Below are 23,590 nucleotides of genomic sequence, written 5' to 3' on the forward strand. Positions count from 1 at the left end.
TTTTAAAGTAGGCCAGGCAATGCAGCTCATTCATGTATGCCGGCGATAAAGGGGCTATAATCGGGCGCTAGTTTCCACTTTTCAGCAAATATGGACGATGGCCCTGCATCTCAGCTCTTATATGGGTGCTAAATGGGCGATGATGTACCGAAAGTCTAGCTCATACTGTGTAAAACCTGTGCCACTCTTAAATTGTCTGAGTTATGAGCAGCAACATCCAAAACATTCACACACAGTACACTGGTGATAGGAGGGGACTGAAGTCAGCAAAAGACAAAATAACCAGACATGAGCAGCAAACATGTTATTCAGGTTTAATAGTAAATAAAGTTTACAACAATGAAATTGGACTGCTGTGTGACAAGCTTAACTTGAGTTGGAATTATTTAAAACGTCCCCTTCGCGGCCTTGACTTTAGACTTCACAATTACATGTGAAAACGCTGTTTGCCCCGAACTACCCCTGAACTTACTGAGACCCCACGCCCCGCCACCCACTGAGAGAATTCACCCAATAAAGGTTCTCCTTGCGTTATTGGTGTATGAATCCTTAATGTGTTCCCACGGCATTCCTCTGTGCATATGACAAAACCTTGCAGGTTTGGTCAGAGCATTCAAACATGTTGCCATTCTGAGCTCAGTATCTTAGGCCTCTCCGAATCCTAACAGCCACGTTCTATACCTTTATCCTACCCCTTTCTACATGACCATCCACACATTTCTGCATTACATAATACAGCGCCATATAAGGTAAATTTTATTGAACTTGTCCCTTATCAGTAACTTTAGTTTGATCAAGTTCTTCTTCAGTAGAGTGGTACAACTCCCCAACATTGTTACCTTACCGATAGTTTCACTCATGCACTTGCTATTTCACCAAGTGAAACTTCTAATTATCAGTCTGTACCATTCCATACTAGTTATCTGCTTCTAAAAATTTTGCTGTATTTGCAGATGTTTCCTTCATCAGAACTTCTGACCAACTAATTAACGTTCTCACAAATGTATGTATCAGTATGTACTGGAATATCGCTTCTCTGGTACTAAACTAACCATTGCTTTAAGCTCAGTATTATTCAACAGTTCAGTTATCACTGCATCTATATTGACTTATATTTCCTTATTAATAGGCACATGCTAAACTGACTACAATAAATTGCAAAATCAACAGCAGTATAACATTAGCGGACTTCAGGGAAGTCTGATTAACCCTTTCCTATCGACACCAGTATCCCTCTCAGCTAATTAAAAAAAAAACTATTCTATCCAAGACAGTGAGATCGAAGAGCTGCAAAAGAGGAAATGATTGTGAAGAGTTTTTAACTTTACTCAGACTCCAGGTGAAACTATTCAGTAACTATCTCCCAAAAAGGGACAGAGTCTTTAGAAACCAAACTTACACACTGGAATTATTCATCCAGATCCTCAAAATAATCATCTGCATATCGCAACATTTGTACCAGCGCAGACAGTATTAAAATATCTGTAGCACAATCAAGCTCAAGATCTGACCAATAATTTTTCACAGGAACTATACATGTAATTGGAATACCAAGTTGCTCCCCAACTTCCATCACCTGGAAAAGAAGCATACAACATATTAGGGACATAAGAACATTTAGCTCATCCAGCCCATCCTTATCCATGGCAGTTCTGTATCTGTTTAATCTCATTAACCACCATTTCCCCACATCCCTTAATAACCATTCTTCCCAAACAAATATCTAGAATTACACAGAAACGGTCCATTTGACCCAACCAGTCCATTCCAGTGTTTATACTCATCACAAACCTCTTCCTATCCTTCCTTGACTAACTCTATCTGCATATTTTTCTCCCTTGGAGTCATTCAGTCCATCATGTCCATGCTGACTCTATGCTGGAACAATCGGAAACTAATCCCAATGCCCTGCTCTCTCCCCATAGCCCTGTATCAATCCAAAACTATCCCGATTGTGTGCTCTCTCTCCATAGCACTGTGTCATCCTCTGCTACAAATACTTACCTAATTTTCCTTAAAAGTTGCAAAAGCCTCAACTATTCCCCATGACAAAGTATTCAACACTCCAACAACCTTCTATGTAAAGAAACCTTTGTTAGCATTTAGCCACATTCTTTTAATTTATAGCCCCTTGTCACAGAAATGATTTCCTATTCACTCTATCAAACTTAAAATCCCCTATTAAATCTGCTCTTAGCTTTATCTGTTTCAGTGGAAATAGTCTCCTCAAACCTAATAGTTTGTTATCTGTGGTATCACCCTGGTGAATCTGTGCTGCACACTCTCTATGGCTTTAATGTCCATTCCATAATGGGGTGGCCTAAACTGCCTAATTGTAGTTTAACAATGGCGTAACCAATGTTTTCTACAAATTCATCTTTACTTTTTTATTCTTGTATTCCATGCCCCTATCTATAAAAAACAAAATTCTATTGGCCTTTTTTTATGACTTCATTTACGTTCCTTGGCATTTTCAGGGAATTATATATTTGAACCTATTCATGCACACCCTTCAGTGACTCCATTATATGTTCTTTATTTTTCCGCCTCACACTTCATTAATTTGCATCTGCCACCTGCCTGTCCATTCCACTAACTTGTCCATGTCTTCCTAAAGTCTTTTACAGACTTGCTCACTGATTACCAAATGACCCTTCTTTTCTGTCTTCAGCAAGGTTCCAGGAATTTCTTGGCCTTTATACCAATGGGAAATTTCCAGTAACCCGGGGGATTCCTTGCCCCTGTGATTCCTGTATCCGTCTGCTACCCCCGCAGATGGTCACCCACCTTTCTCTTTACACATTATCCCTGTGTCCTGAACTGTCTAGTGCTGCTGCTTGAGTGACCATAGGAGAGAGTGATCCAGAAACCCTTTATCCTCTCTGATGCTGTGGAATGCAACCAATTGCTGCTCGAGCACAGAGATCCTCAGCTCCAGGAACTCAGCTATCTGCCACGTATCACACTCCACACATCACAGTTATCCCACTGCGTCTAACTTAAAAATATATGTAGTGTTAGCCTGAACTCTCACTAGCACTAAACTTTCACAACAAACAAACCCCACTTATTCACTTCCCACAATAATTAATTTAATTTATTCTCAGGATGTGGGTGAGGCTGGCAATGCCGCACTTATTACCCATCAGATAGCCTAGACCAAGCATATTCCACTTCCTGAAAGGGGCATTCAACCATTTGGAATTTTAGGGCAATCCAACAGCTTTCCATTTCTGGTGCTGAAGCACAAATGACCAGATTTATTGAATTCAGTGTCATTGGCACTTTGGACGTCCCGAGGTTGTGAAAGGTGCTAAATAAGTGGAAGTTCTTATTTCATAGCTTGCAATGGCTGGTTTGAAGCCACAAACTCAAGGCCGACTAGTCTAGTACCATGTCTACCGCACTACTGTAACCATGTTCCACAGCTATGGTTTTCTGGGACAATGTGTTCCACATTCTCACAACCTTTTTGCGAAGATGTTTCTCCTGTATTTTCTTTAAACCAATTTAGTTCTAATTCTAAGCTATTGCCCCCTGGTGTTGGTTTCCTCTATCTCTTTCCACCCTCTCAATTACCTTCATAATTTTAAACCTCTCAATCTTGGCCTCCTCATTTCCAAGGAATGCAAAATTTGGCACTCCGTTATCATAGCTCAGTCCCTCAATCCCAGATATTTTCCTGGGCAATCATCGATGGACTTTCTCCAGGACTAGTATGGTGCCACTTACTAAGAATAAAGAAAGCTCCAAATTCTATTTAAAGCACCTTGAAAGCCAACAAGTGCACTATGGCCCAGATTTTGTGGTTAGTGGCAAATGAAAAGCACTCGCCCTTCATTACGCTTTGCCCACTGATTTTCGTGAGCTTTTGAACAACTTATGGTCATCAAGTATCTGGAAAAGCGCGGCACCCTCTACAGGAAATCTGTGACCTGTGAGAACAGGACAAGCAACAGCACGACTCCTCAACCAATGAGATTGAAGAATCCTCACTGAAACATGCAGAGTGTAAACCTGGAAACATAAGTTAGAATATTCAAAGTAAAATCAAGAACACAAAGCAAAATAAAGACAGGGGAAAAAAAACGTGATTAAGAGAGAGATAAAAGAGACAGAAAGAAAAAGTTACAAAAAAATTATTACAATTTTTTATCTTTTTAAATGTCCAATAATAATTAGATTCTGCTGTAACGATAGTCCACACTTGCAAAATTAAATTTTCAGTGCCAGAGAGGTTGTTTGGCAGTAATTAAGATTATCAGGCTGTTAAAATTCATTTCCACTTGAATACACCAGTCCTAAATGTTTCTGCTGTGTTTAGTGGGTAACTAGTGGGTAAGTACAGCAACTTCACACCCTTACATGTATTTCAATGCTCAATCTTTCGGCCAGGTACCGGTGTAGTGCAGCCTGTAGCAGAGCAGGGTAACTCGGACTGCAACTTCGGATTTCTGCGTTTAAGTGCACTTGTGCGAACGCCAGAAGTTGCTGTCAGATTTACACCTTAATAACGTTGATTACTGATAGCTGCATCATTATTCCTAGCACAAAATCTGGGCCAATGTGAATGATGAAGTTACTGAAATTGGTAATACAGTCGAATTTGTACCTTTTTTTCAATGTATTTACTCCGATAGACATTTTCCACATCTTTCCCAACCAAAGGACATGCTTCATCCACTTTTGTTAATAAAACAATCTGTGGTATATCTATATAATGAAAGGAAGCATTTATTTGTAGATCTTCCATGGCATTACTCAGAATACATCAGAGAATCTAAACATATGCAATAGGAGCAGGACTAGGCCATTCAGCCCCTCGAGTCTGCTCTGTCCTTCAATAAGATCATGGCTGACCTTCTACCTCAACTCTACCTTCCTGCACTGTCCCCATATCCCTTGATTCCTTTAATATCCCAAAATATATCAATCTCTGTCTTGAATATACTCAACGACTGAGCCTGCACAGCCCTCTGGGGTGGAGGATTCCAAATTTATGAGTGAAGAAATTTCTCCTTATTTCAGTCCTAAATGGCTGACCCCTTATTCTGAGACTGTGACTCCGAGTTCTAGACTCCCCAACCACTGGAAACATCCTCCCAGCTTCTACCCTGTCAAGCACTGTAAGAATTGTTATATGTTTCAATTAGATCACCTTTCATACTTCTAAATTCAAAAGAATATAGGCCTAGTCTCAGTCTCTCCTAATAGCACAATCCTCCCATCCCAAGATTCAGTCTGATGAACCTTCGTTGCCTTCTCTCTAACGCAAGTATATCCTTCCTGAGATAAGGAGATCAAAACTATACACAGTACTCCAGGTGTGATCTCACCAGGGCCTTATATAATTGCAGGAAGACGTCTTTGCTCTTATATTGCAAACCTTTTGCAATAAAGGCCAATATAGCATTTACTTTCCTAATTGCTTGCCGTACCTGCAAGTTAACTTTCTGTGATTTGTGTACAAGGACACTCAAGTCCCCCTGAATACCCACATTTCCCAATCTTTCACCATTTAAAAAATATTGTGCTTTTCTATTTTTCTACCAAAGTGGGTAACTTCACCCGTCCCCACATATTCCAGCTGCCATGTTCTTGCCCACTCACTTAACCTATCTATTTCCCTTTGCAGCCTCTTTGCATCCTTCTACCACCTAGTTTTGTATTGTCAACAAACTTGGATACATTACACTCGGACCCCTCATCTAAGCTATTAATATAGATTGTAAATAGCTGAGGCCCAAGCACTGATCCTTGCATTACCTCATTAGTTACAGCCTGCCAACCCTGAAAATGACCCATTTATTCCTACTCTCTGTTTTCTGTCCGTTAACCAATCCTCAGCCCTTTCTAATATATTACTCCAATCCCATGAGCCCTCATTTGTGGCACCTTATTGAATGCTTTTTGAAAATCCAAATACACCTGCTAGTTGCAATCTCAAAAAGCGCTTGACAGATTTGTCAAATACAATTTCCCTTTCACAAATCAGTGTTGATTCTGCCCAATTATATTACGATTTTCTCAGTGCCCTGTTACCATGTCCCAAATAGTAGATTCCAAAGTTTCCCCACTACGGAAGATAAAGAATTTTGTGGAATACGCAGTGAATTATTCTGCTGTTAAGGTGGAGCTGTGTGTTATCAGACCTATCTCTTTAATGCCACAAACTCTAATTGCTGTTCATAAATAAGTTTTGGGGGCCTGTTATGCATGTAATAACTCAATAGACAGCCCAATGACCTCCGACAGTGGCGCCACCTGGTGGCTAGTAACTCCAAGCATACATACATGACAGGACCGAAATTGCCTCTCTCCCTAAGGTCTGTTAGCACTGAAAATTGGTGGCCATGTTGCGGATTGCAGTGGCCGCCGAGTTTTAATGGAATGGCCGCCGCTAGCCCAATTGCCCTGGCGTGGTTTCCCGGTGGTGAGCACCGCTTCCCCCCCACTTCCGCGGCGGTGATGGCCAGCACTCCTAAGTGCACCATCACTGCGTGCACCGCCAAGGTCCTGGGCTCGAAGCCCCTTTAACCTATAAAAGTCGGCGCACTGTCGGGCAGCGTTTTTTTTATCAAGCTACTGCATAGTTCCTGATGCACACCGCCAGAGAGCCTTAAAGGTGTGTTGATTTCAGTGGATTTTGTGTCGACAACTTTTTCCCGTTGTTTCACTAGCAGCGCAAGGATAGAGTGCGCGCTGCTTTGCGAGTGCTGGAGGTGCCTTCCACCTGCAGAACAGGGAAACCACTTCGAGGTGGCTGCGCTTGTGGAGGGCTTTGAGATGGGGGTCACTGCTGGCAGGCCAACGCCTCCTGCACGTTATGCGTGCCGTCGAGGCACGGAGGAGAAGGTGGCTCCGGGGACGACGGCTGCAGAGGCAGTGGGCAAGGGCCGCTGGCATCATTGCGGCCCAGCATGCAGGGGGCCACACAGGGGAGGCAAGGGAGGTTCCACACTTAGGCGTTCCCTAAGGAGGAGAGTGAGGTACGCTGACCCCCCCACACCAGATACTGGGCCAGCAGTTAGCCTGCAGCAGAGCCAGATGCTGGGCAGCAGCAGCCTGCAGAGGTGGAGGAGGCAGCAGAGCAGCAGCGAGAAGCCAATGATCCACCTCACAGAGCAAGATGGCGACACAGACATGGGGCGACAGGTCATATCGAGAAAGGGTCTTCCACCAGCAATTCTTATACACTGATATGAATGATGATCAGTGCCTGCGCAGACTGAGATTCCGCAAGGACGTGGTCACGGAGCTCTGTATTCTCCTGCAGGCAGAATTGGAGCCAGGCACGGGTGAGGACAGCCCTGAGTGTGGCATCCAAGGTGACTATCGCCCTCAACTCTTATGCCACTGGGTCCTTCCAAGCTGCCACTGCGGACATGTGCAACATCTCGCAGTTTGCAGCCTTCAGCTCGACACGGGAAGTCACAGATGCTCTGTACAGGAAGAGGACCTCCTTTCCCACGACCAGGGAGAAGTAATTGGAGCCCCAGACTGCATTCCTGCGCACTGCGGGCTTCCCCAGGGTCCATGGGGTCATTGGCTGCACCCATGTCGGTCTCGGGGCACCCCAACAAACACCGGAGCAATTCAGAAACCCCAAGGGCTTCCTGTCTCTCAATGTGCAACTCGTTTGCAACCACAACCGCAAGGTTATGCAAGTGGATGCCCGGTTTCCTGGCTGCAGCCACGATTCTTTCATACTGCACCGGAGCAGTGCGCCACGCCTCTTCACCGGTCCCAATGAAGATTGCAGCTGTTCCTGGGTGACCAGGGCTACAAGCTGAGCACTTGGCCGATGACTCCTCTGCGCAATCCTAGAACTGCTGGGCAGCTCGTGTACTATGAGAGTCTGACGACCACCAGGACCATCATCGAACACACTGTTGGGATTCTGAAGCAGAGGTTCCGTTGCCTGGACCGCTCATGGGGTGTGCTGCACTACTCGCCTGAGCGTGTCTCCATATTTGTGGTGGTCTGCTGCCTGCTCTACAACCTGGCCATCATGAAGGCACAGCCATTGGAGGACGAGGCAGCAGTGCCACCTGTGGAGGAGGAGGAGGAGGAGGACGCGCGTGAGGAGGAGGAGGAGGCACAGGAGGAGGAGCAGGATGCGGGTGGGCAGCCACACAGGAGGCGGCGTCCTGCACGGGAAGCACAAAGCCGTCTCATAGCTGCGCGGTTCACATAACCGAATGCCTGGTTGAGCCTGCATCTGGCCACGTTCATGGGCCAACCTGTGAGCCCTCTCACATATCATTCCCGCACAGTAAAATGTGATCACAAATTCCAAACACAAAATAAAGGTTTATTGCACCCCAAACAATGGGTGCAGAAAACATCAACATTAGCCCAGAAATTGTGGTCGGAGGCTTCTCGCAACCGGATGCCTCCGACCTGAAAAATTTCTACGCAAGTACCTGGTGGTCCCGGAGGAGCGTGAGATTCCGGTGGGAGGGCCTTCTCTGCCCACGTTCTCCCGTCCTCCAGGTTCGAACGCAGAAGATGCAGTCATGTGTGACTGCTCAACCAATCAGTAAATAGCAATGGGAACTCCGTATCTACGAGTTCTCGTTGCTATTAATTGAGAAAAAAACCCACAATAACAGCAAATAAAAAATTAAAAACACACTTCACATAATTAAAATTAATTGAAATTAAAGTTAATAAAGTTAGAGGTGTACTGATGGATGTGGTGTATTTAGATTTTCAAAAGGCATTCGATAAGGTTACAGCAGAAGATAAAGGTACGCGGGGTCAGTGGAAATGTATTAGCATGGATAAAGAATTGGCTGGCTAACAGAAAGCAGAGAGTCGGGATAAATGGGTCCTTTTCGGGTTGGAAATCGGTGGTTAGTGGTGTGCCACAGGGATCGGTGCTGGGACCACAACTGTTTACAATATACATAGATGACCTGGAATAGGGGACAGATTGTAGTGTAACAAAATTTGCAGATGACACAAAGATTAGTGGGAAAGCGGGTTGTGTAGAGGACACAGAGAGGATGCAAAGAGATTTGGATAGGTTAAGCATATGGGCTAAGGTTTGGCAGATGGAATACAATGTCGGAAAGTGTGAGGTCATCCACCTTGGGAAAAAAAACAGAAAAATGGAATATTATTTGAATGGGGAGAAATTACAACATGCTGCGGTGCAGAGGGACCTGGGGGTCCTTGTGCATGAATCCCAAAAAGTTAGTTTGCAGGTGCAGCAGGTAATCAGGAAGGCGAATGGCATGTTAGCCTTCATTGCGAGAGGGATGGAGTACAAAAGCAGGGAGGTTCTTCTGCAACTGTATAGGATATTGGTGAGGCCACACCTGGAGTACTGCGTGCAGTTTTGGTTACCTTACTTAAGGAAGGATATACTAGCTTTGGAGAGGGTACAGAGACGATTCACTAGGCTGATTCCGGAGATGAAGGGGTTACCTTATGATGATAGATTGAGTAGACTGGGTCTTTACTCGTTGGAGTTCAGAAGGATGAGGGGTGATCTTATAGAAACATTTAAAATAATGAAAGGGATAGACAAGATAGAGGCAGAGAGGTTGTTTCCACTGGTCGGGGAGACTAGAACTAGGGGGCACAGCCTCAAAATATGGGGGAGTCAATTTAAAACCGAGTTGTGAAGAAATTTCTTCTCCCAGAGGGTTGTGAATCTGTGGAATTCTTTGCCCAAGGAAGCAGTTGAGGCTAGCTCATTGAATGTATTCAAGTCACAGATAGATAGATTTTTAACCAATAAGGGAATTAAGGGTTACGGGGAGCGGGCGGGTAAGTGGAGCTGAGTCCATGGCCAGATCAGCCATGATCTTGTTGAATGGCAGAGCAGGCTCGAGGGGCTAGATGGCCTACTCCTGTTCCTAATTCTTATGTTCTTATAACTATCTTAAGAGAACATATTTTTTCCGAGTTTTTAAAAAGTTTTTAAAATTATGGTTTAAAATAAATTTAACATAGTGGGCAGGGTTTTTAAAAATAAAATGTGTTTTTTTAATTAAATTTTAGTATATTTTTGTATGTTTTTAAACTCTTATGATGGTAAAAGTAGGCTATACGCCCGCTTTTATCAGGCACAAGAGTTTTGAGGACATTTGCTGGGCAAGATGTGGGTAAATCCTGCAATCTTGCCCTTGCAAATGTCCTTGCGCCCGAGATATGGAGGATCTGTCAAGCTCCAGCTTCACAGATCGGAAAAGAAACTTTTCAGCGCATGCGCATTGTGGGCTGAAAAACGACTTTTGCGTTGCCTTCCCGGATCCGTACACACTCGGTACGGACTCGGGGAGGCTGGGATTTCCACGTCAATATTAATTATCACCCCTTGTGCAACCCCTTATTACCCCTCTTACGCAGACCTAGCCTTACAATACGCGCAGTGTTTCCCCGATGGCTGTCTCATGGCTTTGTGTCGGTAGAGGAAGCTACAGATGTCCTTCTTGGATGCCCTCGACCAGCTGAGGCTGCAGACTGGGCTACATCCTCCTGTGCGCCTTCAGTCAGAAGTGGCTGGGGCGATGCCATGGATGGCAGCAATTGCGCAGTGGCAGGTCTCGGCTCAGCTGTGAACCGGAGAGTCCAATTGATATCCTGGTCCGAGGAGCCAGCGCCACTCCACTCCACCAGGGCAGCACCCCACCTCCCCCACCAATCTGCTGGAGCACAGGTCGGTGGGGTGGGGTGGCACTGTTAGGCCCCCGGTGGACCCAGCCACAATGGCAGCAGTCAGATCTCGCGTAGCCTGCAGCTGAGACATGCATAATAGCAGCCACACTCTGGAAGTCATCAGAGACAACAGCAGTCAGACGCTTCATAGCTTGTTGTCCAGAGTGCATGGGAGCATTCTGAGCTTCCAGGGCAGCGGCCATCCTGTCCAAAGAAGCACAGCCACGCTCACTCCCTCGCGCCTGTTGTGCAATGGTAGCTGTCACCTCTGCCAAGAGACACGTCATCGCAGCTGGATCCGCACGGGTACTCTGGGATTCCAACAACGTCTGCACACTGCCAATGATGGTCCCCATGGTATGCGCAGAGCTGTGCCCAATGTGGGACACGGACTCCTCCACGCTCCTCACCACCTGCGATAGCCTCTCGGGCACCCCTTGCATTGCTGTCAATAGCTCCAATTGCATGGCCTCCACCTTTTGTTCGTAAGCCCCAACATCGATGGGCTCACCTGAGTCCTCCTCAGCAGAGTTCGGCTGTGCATTCGCCCCCCGGAGAGATGGCACCCGATGTTCCCTTTGCCCCGCTAGGGCCCGAAGCTTCACCCAGTGCAAACCCCTTTCCTAAATCTAAGATACCCGACCGTGGACTCCCAGTATCTGAGCTGGTGCGTGTCACTGTAGGAAGCAGTGACGCGGTGTTGCTGGCAGAGCTCTCCCCCTCTCCATCTCCCTCATCCGAGATGCCGCCAAGATCATCAAGGGTGTCAAGTGTGTCCTTCTGACTGGGCCGTCAGTCGTGTCAAGGGTGTTGATGTCACTCATGATGACACTCGGGGCTCATCTGCAATCATAAACGGGAGAAGGGGTGCTGTGAGAATGAGGAGCCGCATTGCACCATGCAGCAAGCAGCTTGCACAAAGCATAAGCAATAGCCAAGTAGGCCAATGAACTGCGAGGGAGAGATGGCATTGCACAAAGGCCTTCACTTACCCATTATACTGCCCCCAGTGACATCGGAGCAACCAGCAGCCACAGGGAGACCAACTTGCGTGCCCACTAGCCACCTTATCGAGCAGGGTGGACAAGAGAGGACCAGTGGATGTGGTGTACTTGTATTTCCATAAGGCATTCGATAAGGTGCCACATAAAAGGTTACTGCACAAGATAAATTTCACGGGGTTGGGGGTAATATATTAGCACGATTAGGATAGCGGATTGGTTAACTACCAGAAAACAGAGAATCATGATAAATGGGTCATTTTCCAATTGGCAAATAGTGGGGTGCCGCAGGGATCGGTGCTGGGGCCTCAACTATTTATAATCTATATTAATGACTTGGATGAAGGGACCGAGTGTAATGTAGCCAAGTTTGCTGAGGATACAAAGATGGGTGGGAAAGCAAACTGTGAGGTGGACACAAACATCTGCAAAGGGATATAGACAGGCTAAGTGAGTGGGAAAACATTTGGCAGATGGAGTATAATGTGGGGACGTGTGAGATTATCCACTAGTCCCAGCACGGTCTAAGTGGAGCCCGTCCCAACATTTAAAACTACGATGAGGAGGAATTTCTTCTCTCAGAGGGTTGTAAGTCTGTGGAATTCTCTGCCCCAGAGAGCGGTGAAGGCTGGGTCATTGAATATATTTAAGGTGGAGATAGACAGATTTTTGAGCGATAAGGCAGTCAAGTGAGTGGGGAGAGGCCAAGATCAGCTCAACCATGATCTTAGTAAATGCAGAGCAGGCTCGGGGGACCAAATGGCCTACTCCTGCTCCTATGTCTTTTGTTCTTAAGGCGGTTAACAGTGGAAAATAGATGTCGGGGTTTATCTTTGCATTGCAGAATGATTCTGGATTAATGAGCAATTTTGGCAGACGAGAGCAGGACCTGATAGTGGTCTTAAATAGTTCAAGCACCACGAGAGCGGCAGCCGATTGGAGGGGAGATAAAAAAAATGCCAGCCCAACCAGCAGCAACTGACCTCGGAAGATAAGAAGTAAAAAGATTGAAAGGGGGACGTTTCAGGAAAGCAGGTAAGTGATTGGTTGGTCTGTATTTCTCTCTTTTTCTTGGGTTTAAATTAAGAGCTGGGGTTAAAAATCTAAACTTTCCAATTTCCAAACGTGAAATCTTAATTAATTAAATGCATCAGAGATGGCAGAACAGGCGAAGTGTTTCTGCCATTGCATGTGGGAGCTGGTTCACACCATTGGGTCCACAGTGACCACATTTGTTGAAGTGTCTTCAACTCGAGGAACTTCGGCTCTGCTTTGAAGAGCTGGATACCGAGCTTCAGACACTGCGACACCTGGACGCTGCGTTCCAGGAGGCAGCCACACCCCTTAGATTAATTAATTCAAATTTGGTCCGTGGTCAGGGACAGGAGGGTGTGACTACGAGTGAGGCAGGTATGGGGGCCCAGAAGGTAGCATTGGAGGAGCCTCAGCCCTTGCTCTTGTCCAACAGGTTCGAGGCTCTTACTCCCTGTGTGGACGAGAGCAGGGACTGCAGGGAGGATGAGCAAACTGACCGCAGTACCGTGGTACAGGGGGCCATTTAAATGGGGGGAGTAAAAAGAAATGTTGCAATGGTAGGGGACAGTATTGTTAGAGGGATAGATACAGTTCTCTGCAGCCGGGAGCGTGACTCCTGAGGGCTGTGTTGCCTGCCAGCGTTAAGGACATCTCCTCTGGTCTGGAGAGGAACTTGGAATGGGAGGGGGAAGATCCAGTTGTCAAGGTCCACATAGGTACCAATGACATTAGGTAGAACAAAGAAAGTGGTCCTACTGAGGGAGTTTGAGCAGCTAGGGTCTAAATTAAATCCAGATTACTGGATTACTACCTGAGCCACGAGCAAATTTGCATAGGGTAAATAAGATCAGAGAGTTAAACACGTGACACAAAGACTATTGTGGGAGAAATGGGTTTTGATTTATGGGACACAGGCACCAGTACTGGGGTAAGGGGTAGCTGTTCCATTGGGATGGGCTCTACTTGAACCAAGCTGGGACTAGTGTCCTGGCGAATCGAATAACTAGGGCTGTCGAGAGGGCTTTAAATTAAATAGTGGATGAGGGAGTTTTCAGCGGAAATTAAAAAAGTCAAAGAGCAAGGAGAAGGCAATAGAGCAGGGTAGCACTGGGGGAAATGATAACCAAAGCGTGACAGGAGGGACAGAATGTATAAACATAAGTGTATCAGAAAGTGGGGTCAAAGCAGGGAAAAATGGTAAAAAGAAAAAAATTAAAATGCACGCAGCATTCGTAATAAGATAGATGAGTTAACAGCACAAATATATATAAATGGATATAAGTATAATCTGACAGCCATTTCAGAGACGTGGTTGCAAGGTGACCAAGACTGAGAATTGAATAGGCAGGGGAATTTGACAATTTGGAAGGACAGACAGAAAGGGAAAAGAGGTGGAGTAGCTTTGTTCATCAAAGATAAGATCAGTGGGTTAGTGAGGAATGATATTGATTCAGATGATCAAGATGTAGAATCAGTTTGGGTGGAGATAAGGAATAATAAGGGGAAGAAGTCACTGGTGGGCGTAATCTATAGGCCCCCGAACAGTAGCTATACAGTTGGATGGGGTATAAATCAAGAAATAATGGAGGCTTGTAAGAAACAAACGGCAATAATCATGGGCGATTTTAATCTTCATATGGATTGGACAAATCAAATTAACCAAGGTAGCCTTGAGGAAGAGTTCAAAGAGTGTATCCGAGATGGTTTCCTTCAACAGTACATTGCGGAACCAACCAGGGCGCAGGCTATCTTGGATCTTTTACTGTGCAATGAGACAGGATTAATAAATGATTTCATAGTAAAGGATCCTCTTGGAAAGAGTTACCATACCATGGTTGAATTTCAAATTCAGTTGGAGGGTAAGAGAGTTGGATCTCAAACCAGTGTCCTGACCTTAAATAAAGGGGATTACAAAGGAATGAATGCAGAGTTCGCTAAAGTGGACTGGGAAAATAGATTAAAGTGTAAGACGGTTGATAATCAGTGGCAGACACTTAAGGAGATATTTCATTAACTCTCAACAAAAATATATTCCAGTGAGAAGGAAAGACTTTAAGAGAAGGGAGAGCCACCCGTGGTTAACTAAGGAAGTAAAGGATGGTACCAAATTGATAAAAATGGGACACAAAGTTGCCAAGATTAGTGAGAGGCCAGAGAATTGGATTTTTTTTTAAAAATCAGCAAAGGATCACTAAAAAATTTATAAAGAGAGGGAAGATAGAGTATGAGAGTAAACTAGCAAGAAATATAAAAACAGATAGTAAGAGCTTCTACAGGTATATAAAAAGGAAGAGAGTAGCTAAAGTAAATGTTGGTCCCTTAGAGGATGAGTCGGGGAATTAATAGTGGGGAACAGGGAAATGGCAGAGATTTTGAACAAATATTTTGTATCAGCTTTTCATGGTAGAAAACACTAAAAACATCCCAGTAATAGATAATCAAGGTGCTATAGGATGGGAGGAACTTAAAACAATCACTATCATTAAAGAAAAAGCACTCAGTAAAATAATGGGACTAAAGGTGGACAGGTCCCCTGGACCTGATAGCCTGCATCCTCGGGTCTTAAAAGAAGTGGCAACAGAGATAGTGGATGTATTAGATGTAATCTACCCAAATTTCCTGGATTCTGGGGAGGTCCCAGTGAATTGGAAAACCGCAAATGTAATGCCCCTATTTAAAAAAGGAGGCAGACAGAAAGCAGGAAACTATAGACCAGTTAGCCTAACATCTGTCAATGGAAGAATGCTGGAATCCATTATTAAGGAAGCAGTAGCAGGACATTTGGAAAAGCATAATAGTCAAGCAGAGTCAGCATGGGTTTATGAAAGGGAAATCACGTTTGACAAATTTTCTGGCGTTCTTTGAGGATGTAACTAGCAGGGTGGATGAGGAGGAACAAGTGGATGTAGTGTATTTGGATTTCCAAAAGACATTTGATAAGGTACCACATAAAAGGTTACTGCACAAGATAAGAGCTCAAGGGGTTGGCAGTAATATAGTAGCATGGATAACGGATTGGCTATATAACAGAAAACAGAGAGTGGGGATAAATAGGTTATTTTCCGGTTGACAAACAGTAACTAGTGGGGTGCCACAGGGATTGATGTTATAAGCATAGAAATTTACAGCGCAGAAGGAGGCCATTTCAGCCCATCGTGTCCGCGCAGGCCGACAAAGAGCCGCATGGCCCTCGGTCAGCAGCCCCGAAGGTTACATATAAACCTATGAACAATGAACAATGACGGACAGGTAAAGAGCATCCGGCCCACCTGTCCACCCTACACAACTGCGATACTCTATGTATCGCAACATTCTACACTCCGCCCCAGCCGGAGTCATACGATCTCCTGGGAGAGGCAAAAAAACAGATAAAAACCCAGGCTAATTGGGGAAAAAAATCTGGAAAAATTCCTCTCCTATCCATCCAGATGATCGAAACTAGTCCAGTAGATCACTTTTCCGTATTAGATTCCCTGAAGTACTTGCTATCGTACCTGCACCAGCCAACAAGAGTTTATCCTGGCTAATCCCACTTACCAGCTCTCGGACTGTCACCTTGCAAGTTACGGCACTTCAAATGCCCATCCAAGCAACTTTTAAATGTGGTGAGGGTTTCTGCCTCGACCATCTTTCCAGGCAGTGAGTTCCAGACCCCCACAACCCTCTGCGTGAAGAAGCTTCCCCTCAAATCGCCTCTAAACCCTCCACCAGCCACCTTAAACTGATGCCCCCTCGTAATTGACTTCTCCACCAAGGGAAATAGGCCCTTGCTATCCACTATATCCAGGCCCCTCAAAATGTTATACTCCTCAATGTGGTCTCCCCTCAGCCTCCTCTGTTCCAAGCAGAACAAACCCAGCCTATTCAATCTGTCCTCACAGCGAAGATTCTCCATTCCAGGCAGCACCCTCATAAATCTCCTCTGCACCCTCTCCAGTGCAATCACGACCTTCCAATAATACGGCAACCAGCACTGCACACAGTACTCCAGCTGTGGCCTAACCATTGTATTATACAATTTAAGCATAACCTCCCCACTCTTGTATTTTAGGCCTCGGCCAATAAATGCAAACATTCCGTATGCCTTCTTAACCACCTTATCCACCTGGCCTGCTACTTTCAGGGATCTGTGGACAAGCACTCCAAGGTCCCTTTGTTCATCTACACTTATAAGTGGCCTTTTGTTTAATGTGTATGCCTTTTCCTTATTAGCTCTCCCCAAGGGCAGTTCCTCACACTTCTCCGAATTAAATTCCATTTGACATTGTAGATTGATATCATCCTGCAGTCCGTGACTTTCCTCTTCATTATCAATCACACAGCTAATTTTAGTATCATCTGCAAGCTTTTTAATCAAAACCCCCGATATTAAAATCTAGATCACTGATGTATACAGGTTGAGCATCCAAAATCCGAAATTCCAGAATCTGGAATCCGGACCGATTGGTGGCAGGGTCGTCCAGAATCTATAAAATGTTCCAGAATCCGGATCCGCCGACCCTGCCAACCTCGACGTCCCGCCGCTGCCCGACCTCGAGCCGAGCCTCACCGTCCCTCGCCTCACCGCTGCCCGACCTCGGGATCGCCATGCCGTCACTGCCCTTACCTCGAGATCTCCTCGCCGGCCCGCCCAAACACCTCCTCCGCGATGGAGCCGCCCGACCAGCTCTTTGGCGGGCCCCACCCGACTAACTTCTCGGCAGTGGGGCCCGCCCGAACTTTTCCTCGGCAGTGGGGCTCTGGTCGACGACCTCATCGCCCGACGAACACCTCCCTGCTGACGTTCCGAAATCCGGAAATACTTAAACCTGGGTTCAGGTGTTTCCGGATTCGTGACGTAGGAAAGACATTCCAAAATCCGGCAAAACGCAAAATCCGGAATGGCCTCGGTCCCGAGAGTTCCAGATTCGGGGCGCTGCACCTGTACCACAAAAAGCAAGGGACCCAGTACTGAGCCCTGTGGAACCCCACTGGAAACATCCTTCCAGTCACAAAAGCATCCATCAACCATTACCCTTTGCTTCCTACCTCTAAGCCAATTTTTGATCCAACATGCCAATTTGCCCTGGATCCCATGGGCTTTTACCTTCATGACCAGTCTGCCATGTGGGACCTTATCAAAAGCTTTGCTAAAGTCCATATACACTACATTGTACACACTACCCTCATCGACCATCCTGGTTACTTCCTTGAAAAATTCAGTTAGGTTAGACAAACACAATCTTCCCTTAAAAAATCCGTGCTGACTGATTAATCCTTGCCTTTCTGAATGCAGATTTATCCTGTCCTTCAGAATTTTTTCCAATAATTTTCCCACCACTGAGGTTAGGCTGACAGGCCTGTAATTACTCGGCCTATCCCTTTCTCCTTCTTAAACAAGGGTACCACATTAGCAGACCTCCAGTCCTCCGACACCCTGACTGAATCCAAAGAGGACTGGAAAATGTTGGTCAAGGCTTCTGCTATTTCCTCTTTTGCTTCGCTCAACAGCCTGGGATGCATTTCATCCGGGCCTGGGGATTATCCACTTTCAAAGCCGCTAAACCCCTTAATACTTCCTCCCTCACTATACTTATTTCATCCAGAATTCCACTCTCCTCCTCGACAGCAGTATCTGCATTGCCTCTTTCCTTTGTGAAAACAGACGCAAAGTATTCATTAAGAACCATACCCACATCTTCCGCCTCCACACACAGATTACCCTCATGGTCTCTAATAGGCCCTTTCTTTAGTTATCCTCTTGCTCTTAATATATTTATGGAACATCTTTGGGTTTTACTTGATTTTACTTGCCAAGAAATTTTCATGTTCTCACTTAGCATTCCTACTATCCTTTTTAATTTCCTTTGAACTTTCTATATTCCTCCAGAGATTCTACAGTATTTAGCTGGTGGTATATGACATACATTTCTCTTTTTTTCTTTATCCACCCTTGTAAGTCCTTAGACATCCAGGGGGCTCTAGAATAGTTGAGGCCTCAGCTATTTACAATTTATGTTAATAACTTGGATGAAGGAACCGAGTGTAATGTAGCCAAGTTTGCTGATGATACAAAGATGGGTGGGAAAGCAAGTTGTGACGAGGACACAAAAAATCTACAAAGGGATATAGACAGGCTAAGTGAGTGGGCAAAAATTTGGCAGGTGGAGTATAATGTGGGAAAATGTGAGGTTATCCATTTTGGCAGGAAAAATAAAAAAATAAATTATTATTTAAATGGCGAGAAACTACAAAATGCTGCAGTTCAGAAGGACCTGGGGGTCCTTATGCCTGAAATACAAAATGTTAGTATGCAGGTACGTAGCTCCTTTGCAGACACAATCAGGTGAATTTATAATAGGGAACAAATAAATGGCAGAACAACTGAACAAATACTTTGGATCTGTGTTCATTAAGGAAGACACAAATAACCTTCCAGAAATACTAGGGGTTCAAGGGTCTAGCGAAAAGAAGGAACTGAAGGAAATCTTTATTAGTCAGGAAATTGTGTTAGGGAAATTGATAGGATTGAAGGCCGATAAATCCCCAGGGCCTGATATGCTGCATCCCAGAGTACTTAAGGAAGTGGCCCTAGAAATAGTGGATGCATTGGTGATCATTTTCCAACATTCTATTGACTCTGGATCAGTTCCTATGGATTGGAGGGTATCTAATGTAACACCACTTTTTAAAAAAGGAGGGAGAGAGAAAATGGGGAATTATAGACCGGTTAGCCTGACATCGGTGTTGGGAAAAATGTTGGAATCAATTATTAAAGATGAAATAGCAGCGCATTTGGAAAGCGGTGACAGAATCGGTCCAAGTCAGCATGGATTTATGAAAGGGGAATCATGCTTGACAAATCTTCCAGAATTTTTTGAGGATGTAACTAGTAGAGTGGACAAGGGAGAACCAGTGGATGTGGTGTATTTGGACTTTCAAAAGGCTTTTGACAAGGTCCCACACAAGAGATTAGTGTGCAAAATTAAAGCACATGGTATTGGGGGTAATGTATTGACATGGATAGAGAACTGGTTGGCAGACAGGAAGCAGAGAAGCGGAATAAACGGATCCTTTTCAGAATGGTAGGCAGTGACTAGTGGGGTGCCGCAGGGTTCAGGGCTGGGACCCCAGCTATTTACAATATACATCAATGATTCAGATGAAGGAATTGAATGTAATATCTCCAAGTTTGCAGATGACACTAAGCTGAGTGGTGGTGTGAGCTGTGAGGAGGATACTAAGAGACTGCAGGGTGACTTGATCAGGTTAGGTGAGTGGGCAAATGTATGGCAGATGCAGTATAATGTGGATAAATGTGAGGTTATCCATTTTGGGGCAAAAACAGGAAGACAGAATATTATCTGAATGGTGACAGATTAGGAAAAGGGGAGATGCAACGAGACCTGCTGTCATGGTACATCAGTCATTGAAGTTTGGCATGCAGGTACAGCAGGCGGTGAAGAAGGCAAATGGCATGTTGGCCTTCATAGCTAGAGGATTTGAGTCTTGGAGCAGGGAGATCTTACTGCAGTTGTACAGGGCCTTGGTGAGGCCACACCTGGAATATTGTGTTCAGTTTTGGTCCCCTAATCTGAGGAAGGACGTTCTTGCTATTGAGAGAGTGCAGCGAAGGTTCACCAGACTGATTCCTGGGATGGCAGGACTGACATATGAGGAGAGACTGGATCAACTGGGCTTGTATTCACTGGAGTTTAGAACAATGAGAGGGGATCTCATAGAAACATATAAAATTCTGACGGATTGGACAGGTTAGAGGCAGGAAGAATATTCCCATTGCTGGGGAGTTCCAGAACCAGGGGTCACAGTCTAAGGATAAGGGGTAGGCCATTTAGGACCGAGATGAGGAGAAACTTCTTCACTCAGAGAGTGGTGAACCTGTGGAATTCTCTACCGCAGAAAGTTGTTGAGGCCAATTCGTTAGATATATTCAAAAGGGAGTTAGATATGGCCCTTACGGCTAAAGGGATCAATGGGTATGCAGAGAAAGCAGGAAAGGGGTATTGAGGTTGAATGATCAGCCATGATCTTATTGAATGGCGGTGCAGGCTCGAAGGGCCAAATGGCCTGCTCCTGCACCTAATTTCTATGTTTCTATGTTTCTACAGCAAATAATCAGGAAGGCAAATGAAATGTTGGGCCTTCATTGCAAGGGGGATAGAGTATAAAAGCAGGGAAGTCCTGCTATAATTGCATAGGGTTAGGGTATTGGTCAGACCACATCTAGAGTACTGCATACAGTTTTGGTCTCCTTATTTAAGGAAGGATATACTTGTAGTGTAGGTAGTTCAGAGAAGGTTCACTAGGTTGATTCTGGAGATGAGGGGGTTGACTTATGAAGAACGGATGAGCAAGTTGGGCCTGTTCTCATTGGAGTCTAGAAAAATGGGAGGTATCTTATTGAAACATATAATACAATGAGGGGGCTTGACACGATACACGGAGAGAGGTTGTTCCCACTCGTGGGGGAGTCCAGCACTAGGGGGCATAGTTTAAGGGGTCACCCATTTAGAACTGAGTTGAGGAGGAATTTCTTCTCTCAAAGAGTGGAATTCTCTGCCCCAGAGAGCTGTGGAGGCTGGGTCATTGAACATATTTAAGGCAGAAATAGACAGATTTCTGATCGACATGGGATTGAAGGGTTATGGGGGCAGGGAAGTGGAGCTGAGCCCAAGATCAGATCAGCCATGATCTTATTAAATGGGGTAGCAGGCTCGAGGAGCCAAATGGCCTACTCCTGCTCCTAATTCATATGTTCTTATGGTCTGTTTGTGGGACTTTGCTGTGGGAAAATTGGCTGCATGTTTCCTACATAACAACGACGACTACACTTCAAACGTATCTTGTTGGCTGTGAAGCATTTAGCGATGTCCTGATTTCAGGAAATATGCTGTATAAATGGAAGTCCTTCTTTTTTAGGTTATGTGAGACAAGAGAAGACTAGTGAGCTTCGCAATCAGGCAAAGCCTGGGACAATTCTGCTGAACAGAATAATAAAATGGATTCAGCACAACTTTACTGGGCCAGATCATGGGCTGCATTTGGGATATGGTCCACTTCCTAGACATTCCTGGACTGCAATACTCACCCAGCAGATTAACCTGTGATCGAATGCCACGAATTTTCTTTTCCATTTCGGTGGAGAGGATGGTGGCTTTGCTTGAGTCAATCACATATGCAACACAGTGTATCTTCTCTCCAACAGTTACTGATTTAACGTAGCCCTTTGTTACAGCTTTAATTGGGGAAGCTGGATTAAACTGCGGAAAAAGAACCTGATGTTAAAAGAATACATTTTTTATTCATTCTCAGGATGTGGGCATCATTGGCAAGGCTGGCATTTATTGGCCATCCTTGTTGCTTTGAGATGGTGGTGGTGGGCCTTCTTCTGGAACCACTTGGAAGTGATGGTATTCCCTTCTCCTTCTTGAAGGTGGAGGTCACGAGTTTGGGAGGTGCTGCTGAGGAAGCCCTGGTGACTTGCTGCAATGCATCCTGGATACAGTACACACTGCAGCCACAGCATGCTGGTGGTTGAATGAGTGGATATATAAGCCAATAGATGGGGTACCCATCAACCTAGCTGCTTTGTCCTGAATGGTTTCAGGATTCTTAGGTATTGTTGCAGCTGCAGCCATTGCAGGCCATTGGACAATATTCCATCATACTCCGGACTTGTGGCATGTCGGTGGTGGAGAGGCTTTGGTGAGACAGGAGATAAGTCATTCACCGCAGAATACCCAGCCTCTGACCTGCTCTGGTAGCTATCGCATTTATGTCGTCGGTTCGAGGGAATTTCTGGTCAAATGATGAACCCCAGGATGTTGATGGAGGGGGGGTACTGCTATGGTAATGCTATTAAATGTCAAAGGGAGGTGGCTAGGCTCTCTCTGATTGGAGATGGCCATTGCCTGGCACTTGTGTGGCACGAATGTTAATTGTCACTTATCAGCCCAAGCCTGAATGTTGTCCGGGTCTTGCTGCATGAGGACAGGGACTGCTTCATTATCTGAGGAGTTGCGAATGGAGCTGAACTCAGTGCATTTTATTGTAAGCTTTCTAAAATAAGCAGTTAACAAATATTCGACTTTCTACATGCTATACTTCTTCATTCAATCTGAAAGGCATATGTACAAAAGCTGAATGTACTTGCATCAAATTTTAAATAAGGGGCTCAATGGGGGGTTATTTTCAATCTCCGTCGCCCAATTCAAGCTGGAAATCAATGCGGGCGGCAACTGAAAATTGAGAAAGCAAGAGGACATGTCCAATCGCTGCCTGAGGCCCGCCAGACTCAATTTTTGAGCAGGCTGAAAAATGGGCAGCTAATGCTCTGGCCCAAAACAAGGAGGAGCCATATTAAAGTATTTAAATTGGTCCTACACTGGTTGACAGACCACACTGTAAAGTACCAATGGGCGGAGCGGTGTGAAGTGGTTCAGGTCTTGGGCTGGAACCAGTGGACATGTCCACTGCCTGCCAGAAATGATCTCCAGTTGAAAATTGCCCCCTATGTGTCCACTAAATTAGAGGAGGAAGGAGTTTCCTACAATACATTAATTGTATGTATACTACTGGCCCACATCATCATTTCAAAGGGCCGCGAGACTGACTGAAGTTGGGGTCTACTAGAATCAACTAAAAGAATGGTTACATCTTTACTAATAAAGCATCCACACAGGAATGCTACAAGTATTGGAAAGATGATACCTGAACATGACATACCTGAACACTGAACTCTTTCCAAAAGTGTAGCAAACAAAATTGGACACAATACTCCAGATGTGATCTAACCAGTGTTCAGTTTAACTTGATTTAGTTGGGAGATTAACAAAGTTGGTCCAGTGGAGGGAGAAAGTTATAGATTAGACAGATAGTTTTAA

The 23,590-nt window shown here is 45.1% G+C and overlaps 1 protein-coding gene across 1 annotated transcript in view; it reads right to left on the bottom strand.

Annotated features, from left to right (window-relative positions):
• Window positions 1-354: 354 nt before the first annotated feature.
• LOC139268014 (interferon-induced protein 44-like) overlaps window positions 355-23,590 on the bottom strand; it is a 37,880-nt gene continuing 14,644 nt past the window's right edge. Inside the window, exons 6-8 of the mRNA XM_070885982.1 lie at window positions 21,796-21,967; window positions 4,613-4,713; window positions 355-1,576 (exon numbers count right to left, since the gene is read on the bottom strand). Coding sequence (XP_070742083.1) covers window positions 1,409-1,576; window positions 4,613-4,713; window positions 21,796-21,967 — 441 coding nt within the window. The 3' untranslated portion in view covers window positions 355-1,408. The remainder of the gene's footprint in view (window positions 1,577-4,612; window positions 4,714-21,795; window positions 21,968-23,590) is intronic.

The sequence above is a fragment of the Pristiophorus japonicus genome, chromosome 8, assembly GCF_044704955.1.
Source record: "Pristiophorus japonicus isolate sPriJap1 chromosome 8, sPriJap1.hap1, whole genome shotgun sequence".
Classification (NCBI taxonomy): Eukaryota; Metazoa; Chordata; class Chondrichthyes; family Pristiophoridae; genus Pristiophorus; species Pristiophorus japonicus.